The sequence below is a fragment of the Panthera pardus genome, unplaced genomic scaffold (genome assembly GCF_024362965.1).
Source record: "Panthera pardus isolate Hobbes unplaced genomic scaffold, ASM2436296v1 HiC_scaffold_6, whole genome shotgun sequence".
Taxonomy (NCBI): domain Eukaryota; kingdom Metazoa; phylum Chordata; class Mammalia; order Carnivora; family Felidae; genus Panthera; species Panthera pardus.
The window spans coordinates 119,477,289-119,484,235 of NW_026526991.1; the positions used below are offsets into that span (position 1 = coordinate 119,477,289).

General features: G+C 51.1%; 1 protein-coding gene across 1 annotated transcript; it reads right to left on the reverse strand.

Annotated features, from left to right (window-relative positions):
* Positions 1 to 2,389: 2,389 nt before the first annotated feature.
* OTUD1 (OTU deubiquitinase 1) lies at positions 2,390 to 5,193 on the reverse strand. The gene has a single exon (XM_019432610.2). The coding sequence runs from the start codon at positions 5,079 to 5,081 to the stop codon at positions 3,621 to 3,623; it is 1,461 nt and encodes a 486-aa protein (XP_019288155.2). The 5' UTR covers positions 5,082 to 5,193; the 3' UTR covers positions 2,390 to 3,620.
* Positions 5,194 to 6,947: the final 1,754 nt, after the last annotated feature.

Here is a 6,947-nt window from a genome sequence, read left to right on the forward strand (position 1 = left end):
GGCCCCGTTGACCAATGGTGTAAGGCTGAGGCCGGTGCTATTGAACACAACAATCCTAAAACATGCCTGAAATCTGTCCAACGTTTCCTTCCGAACCAGGCTATAGAAAGAAAACAGAACAGAACTACAAAATGGCATAGACTGGACTCGAGATGCGTGCAACCCCGAAAGCAAGTCAGAGCAAGGCCCCTGGGCTGAGGCAACACTTTCAAAATCACTTCAGATGAATGGAAGTTCTATTTTTAAATAATTTTCCTTAGTTTAGCTCTCAAGATGTTTGCAAGATGACACAGAGATCACATCAAATTCTGATCTTTGGGTTTCAAAATCTACTTTTTCCATTAGAGAATTAAAGACTTCACTGCCTTTTTGTAAGTGACAAGCTCAGAATTACTCTGTCACTGGTAATGCCCCTTAATTGTAGAATCCAATCATTTTTACTTAATTTCCCATCCACCAAATATTGTCCCAAGCTCACGCTTTCCTTCAATCCACTCTTTCAACAAATACTTACTGAGCATTTACTCTGCTAGTTACTAGGTTTGAGCGCAGAGACTCAACAGGGAACATAATATACAGTCCCTGCCTAGTGCACTTAGTACATTTAGGGAATGAAATGGAATTCAATGCCATCTAGTTTCTTGGTGCCTCTTTGAGATGGTTATAGACACTCCAAAGAGTAATAAGGTCTGGGCTTGTGATTTCATGTAACAATCGTTGAGCGTGACCATGACAGATCTGATACAGACACTTGAATGTCTCCGGTCTGTTTACCTGCATGTTAAATTATCAGAGGTCCAAAGGTTTAAAACCTATTTTTATTCTCTAATACTTTTCCTCCATATGGGCACGCTGAATGCCAAGCTAACTTTCAGAGTTCAACTTTCTCACCTTTTAGGGAAAGAGGGAAAACACATAAAATAAATTTTAAAAAGTAGTGAGATTAGCTCAAGATCTTCTTTAATACAAAAATTATGGAGAAAACACGGCAACATAAAGACTATTTACCCAAGCTGAGGCTAACCAACTTTGATGTTCAAGGAACCCTAAGGCATTTCCTTTTCTTAGAGAATATCTGAAGGAATATGAACCAATCTGGCTGCTGAGAGTAAATTACATCCACCACATTTCCACCGCTTCAACTGCTCGACCCAGCACTGCTACTAAACATATAAACTTGGGATGACAGCAGAGAATAAATACTGAGTGTAAGGGAGTTACAACACGACACTTCTTCAAAAAAACAAAAACGAAAACAAAAACAAACCCGAGCCAAAGAAAGACAATGGGAAAGACACAGACAGATCTTGTAGGCGAGACCGCTAAAAAAACGTGCTGCCGTGCAATACAATCTTAGGATTCGTTCATTTTTTTTTAAACACACACCTTTGAGAATCTCAATCGAGGAGTTGGGACTCTAATTCAAAAATGAAACCGAACCCAGAAAAAATCGGTTTCTTCCGAACAGTCATGGGCTTCTAGAATGCTTTTTAGGAAATTATACCTAATTTGCCTATTCATATGTGTAAGTTTTAAGCATATCCAAATTTTATACATGTCTACATAAAGGGGGGAGAAGAGGAAAGAGCCATATTTAGCTAGGTAATTCGAATAATTTTTTTCCCCAAGTTAATCAGCGACGCCATGAGGCAAACCTTATCTTGCCTAAAAAAGCAGAGATGCGTGATTAGTTAACGTTTAAAAAAGTTCATTAGTTAACATTTAAAGGAAATTGTCCTGCTAACCCATGGCATTCTTCCAAAAATGTGGTTAAGCAATGAACTCAAGCTCAAATGTGCCTAGACACGTGACACATGAACAGATGCCATTATCAACTGTAAAGTAAAACATCCAAACCAGCTGTTTTCATTCTACAATAAACAATATACCCTGATTATATATATACACAGGTGTGCTTGTAAACTAAATCCGATTAACACGTTTTAAACTTAATAGATTCCCGTGGTCTCCAGATGCCAGACTGGATAAAAATTAGGGCACTGCTTTGGTTACTCTTTGAAACATTTGAATCTGTGCTGAGAATAAGTGAAAGGCAAAACCCTGACACTTAGACACCGTGCTGGCTAACCCAATACCCGCACTTCCCTGTTTAGTAGCCATCCTCTATAGTTTGCCAGGAATTGTAATTAGAAATAATGAGAGCAATGTCCTGAGTTACTCCACCTTTAAATTATATTTCTCAAAGACTTATCCTGTGAAATGACTAATGATTATCCTACCCTGTTCACGTGAGAACTTAAGAAACCTCCCTGAGAATTCCGTGACAGCTTTACATACGGAAAAAAGCCATACACGTGTAAGAAAACGCTCCCGCAAGTGTCACTTCTGAAATTCAAAAACGGCCTGGGCCAAAAAGACATCGCAAAAGTAAAATTCCACATTTTATTCATTCATTCCATCAGCTGAGAATCGCTCTATTGTACAAATACAGCATTGTACAAAAAAATCACAAAATGTTACAAAATAAAAAAGTACAAACTGCAGTACTTAATAAATAGGACTGAAAGTAGTTAAAGTGGAAATAAGATAGATTTCAGGTTGGGAACATTGTTTGACCCAGCAAACCATACAAGATCTGTTTACAGACATTTTTATTTGTACATAATACAGGGCAATCCTATTTTGCCTTTTGAGAGAATTTAAAAGGAATAAAATATTAAGACGGTATTCTCCTGCTGTAAAACAACCGCCACGGTTGACTCAAGGCATTTATGCTGTTAGTTTTTCAAATCTCTTAGTTGAATCCGAGAAGCTATACAAAGCAGGAGGCTTATCTTGCCACAGAGTTAAAATGCTTCTATAACAAAATGACACATATAAATAAAGACGGTTCAGAGCACCAATCTACTCTAAATGCCAACCAAAGTACAAGAAGAGTTGTCACTGTCCCATCAGCAAACATCAGACTTTCATTCAAGTAAGCTGGTACTATCCCTTAAAGAAAACTCCCACAACCTTCCCTTAAGTCTTTCTCTTTAAAAGGTTTACCATTTCTAGAAAAATAATGATTTCCAAAACAACAAATCTGGTTTTCATCAAAATGGAATGGGCCAATCAGTCTGGTAACACGAATGCATCGATACCCACTCGAAATAATTATCTAAGAATCGTAAAATTCAAAGTCAACAACATAAAATAACTACTAAGTCACAAAACTCTGTTCAAAGTAAGAAACTTCATGTAAAGCGCTTCTCTGGATTTATGCTGGAAAGCCGTCAAAATGGAACACACGTCATAGGTGAAGGTACACCAATTTTTAAAAATGTTGTGCAAAAATACATTTGTGTAGAAAACAGATGACCAGGAATGAACAAATTTACACCGTGAGAAACTAGCTTGCAAATTAAGTAGTGCCAACTTTATACAGCAAATTATAAATAGCAGTAGGACAGTAGGATCACCGAAAGCCATCATGAAACATCATTTAGGTGCCCAGCAACCTTCAGCTCTGAGAAGACATTCAAAAAAATGATTAAGGCATTACACCTACAGTAAATCTACTAGGAAGTTTAAAAGTGCTATTACCCTGATTAGAGTTCATAATTCTCCCGACACAAATCACGTATGCAATTCTCCCAGGGTGTGGGTTTTCAGCCACTTCAAGAGCATGCATTTTGTTCAATATACATTTTGGACAGGGATATGGCCATGGATTTGGCAAGTTCCTCATCGCGTTTTCTCTGCACTTGAGTCTGTTTGCACCAACTGTCATACTCTGGGTTAGGATAGGAGTGATCGAACACCGCATCGTAATGTCCATTACTGAGCCAACTGAGCCAAATACTAGGCCTTAGGGAATCCTCTGGGCCCAAATAGTGAATCATGGTAGACACCGTGGGGCTCTCCAACCTCCCTCCAGTAGTTAAATGTATATTCACATTCAGCATCTGCCCCATGGCCAGCAGCTCCGGGTACCCGGCCCACGCCCCGTCTTGAGCAGCAGCGATGATGAACTCCCCCACGTCGCCCTCAATCAGGGGGCTGAAGTGGTCAAGATGATCGGCGATGTAATGCACCGTCTGTTCCCTCAGCTCTCGGTGCAGGCTCTGGTCCCCGTACACCGTCTTGCTGACCGCCCGGTAGAGGCAGTTGCCGTCGGGAATGATGTGGAAGCGGTACTTATTCCTCTGTCGCAGGTACTTGTCCTGCCTCTCCACCTCCGCCAGGTACAGGGCCAGTTTCTCGTCTCTGGGATCCGACCTGGAGACGATCACCGCCTCGGCCCCGCCGCTCTGGGCGGCGTCGCCGCCCCGCGCCGGGGGCGCCTCGGCCTCCGGGTCGGGCCGCCGTGCCTCGTCCGCGGCGGGAGGGTCGCTGCGGTCGCCCGCCCTCTCCCAGCCCCGGAGGCTCCTGTCCGCCGGGTGCTCCTCGCCCCACGGGCCGGGGCTGGGCTCCGGGCTCCCCGGGGGCGGCGCGGGGCCTCGGTGCTTGGCGGCGGCCAGGGCCTGGCGGTGCTCGCTCAGTCGGAAGTTTCTGTCGGGGCCCTCGCGGGCCGCGTCCAGGCCCGCGGGCTCGGGGCAGTCGGGCCTCAGCAGCTCCTCCAGCAGCCAGGCCGAGGAGCCCCGGCGCGGCGGCACCGGGGCGGCGGGCGCCGGGGCCAGCAGGAGGCAGCGGCCGCGCTGGGCGGCGGGCGCCGCGGCGCCGGGCTCGGGCCCGTGCAGCAGGAGCCGGTCGGCGCCCAGGGCCCGCACCGTGATCTGCGCCGTGGACGTGTAGTGCGGCGGCAGCGGCGGCTTGCAGGACCCGCCGGGCGGGCCGGCGGCGGCCGCGGCGGGGGCGGCGGCCCCGGACACCATCTCGAAGCAGGAGGAGAAGGCGGGCATCTTGGCGGCGGGGGCGGCGGCGGCTTCTCGGGGCTCGGCGGCCGCGGCAGGCTGGCACTCACCGGTCTCGGGCTCTGGCTCGCCGCTGGCGGGGCCCGGGGGCTGCAGCGAGACCTTGAAGGGGGCGGCGGCGGCGGCGGCGGCGGCGGCGGCGGCGGCGGGAGGAGCGGGCGCTGCGGCCGTGGGACCCGGTCCCCCGGCTGGGTAGTGGGTGCAGACGCTGCTGTAGAGCTGCATGTCCCTGCCCGCCGCTCGGGCCCCTTATAGGCGCGGCGAGCCCCTGTGAGGGGGACACACCCTCCGGGCCCGGGGGAGGGGGCCGGCCCGGCGCGATGACCCAGTGCCCCTAGAATAGAAATGACCGAAGGGCCACCGGCCGCCGGCGCGTCAAGAGCCGCAAATAGCGCCCGGGTCCCCGCCAAATTCCTGCTGCGCCACAACGCGCGGTGGGGGCGGGGAGGGGACGCGCGCTCGACCCCGGCCGGCGCGCTCGGCCCGCAGACCCGGGGCGCCGCGCCCGCCTGCCGCTGCTCCGGCCCGCGGCGGCCGCTGGGGACTGTCGGAGGAAGCCGCCCGCCCCGCTGGAGCGCGTCCCGACAGCGAGGAGCAGTGCAGGGCCCGCGGAGGGGCCGGGAGGCGGGGCCGCGGTTGTTTACCTCAGGCCGCGCGGCCGCGTCACGTGGGCCCGTTGGAATGCGCGGCTCGTCGCGGCGCCCCATTCAACAGCGCGGGCTCGCCCCGCCCCCCGGCCCGCGCCCCGCCCCGTTCGGCGGACGCCATGGGCGTGGCCGCGGCGCTGGTTGGGGCGGGGGACGGGGGACGGGAGCGCGCGCGCGCGCGCGGGCGGGGCGCGGGCTGGAGGGCGCTGCGCCGGGGTGGCCTGCGCGGGCTAGGCGTTCCTGGCCGCGGCGGGCGAGGAGGCGGTGACAGCTCTCGCCTGCTCTGCCACTGGTTTCGGTGCTGCGCCATCCTGCACTGCGGCTGCGGATTGTGGCGGGATGGGCGCCGCTCAGGGAAGCTACGATGCTTTCACAGCGTGCGTTTCGGAGGAAGTTTCAGGCTCGGAATGGAGGACGGAGCGCCTCCTTAAAACCTGTGTGGCCTCTGCAGGGCCCTGGCACCACTGCCGTCGTTTTGACTCAGTTCTTTGGATTAAAATGTTAACGTAGCGTGACGCCTCGCGTCCTCCCCAGGACCTTGCTGCCCTGCTTAACCGAAAGCAACTTTTCTGCACCCCCTACCCCCTGTCGACTGGCAAATACATGCATAACTTGGGCGAAAGGAAGCCCTTCAAACAGCCTTTCGAAATACCAAATGCCTAACTACCTCGGGCCCTTGGCAAATAGAGGCGGCTACTAACCGTGGGTCAGAGTCGTGATGCATACCGAGGTCGTGTAGAATAGTGAAGACTTATGCTCAACTGTTAGTTGTATCCTCTCTGTAAAACAGAGCTAGAATACTCCTAGATCAACCGCGGACTGACTTTACAGGAGCGGCAGCTTTTGCTGCATGCTGAGCTTTGATCACGTGCAAGTAACAGGCCCTAAACGTTCAAATTGAACCTGGAAGCTCTTCCGTAGTTTTAAGAAAGGGGGAAGTAGGGGCGCCTGGGTGGGCTCAGTTGATTAAGCATCCAACTCCTCGTTTGGGCTCAGGTCGTGATCTCATGGTTCATGGGTTCAAGCCCCATATGGGGCTCTGTGCTGAAGTCTGGAAGCCTGCTTGGAATTCTGTCTCCCTCTCTCTCTCTGCCCCTCCCCTGCTCGCTCGCTCTCTCTCTCAAAAATAAATAAACTTTAAAAAAGGTTTTTTAAAAAAGAAATGGGGAAATAGCCGTGGGCTACGGTGTACGCGTCCGCCCTCCCTCAACCTTCCATTGAAATGTAAATTCCATGAATGAAAATACTTTGTCGCGGTCGCTGTTACGGTGACCTAGCAGTGTACCTGGCACACAGTTGGGGCTAATATTTACTGAATGAATTAATTAACGGAGAATGTGGGTCCCCAAGGTTTTAAAGTTTGGAGAAACCAGAACTGGGATCCCGGTCTCCTGGCACTGGCCAGGGCTTTTAATTTGCCACGGTAGGCGGGGCCGGCGGAGGT

Coding starts and splice junctions, on each gene's coding strand:
- OTUD1 (XM_019432610.2), bottom strand. CDS start 5,081: ATGCAGCTCTACAGCAGCGTCTGCACCCACTACCCAGCCGGGGGACCG.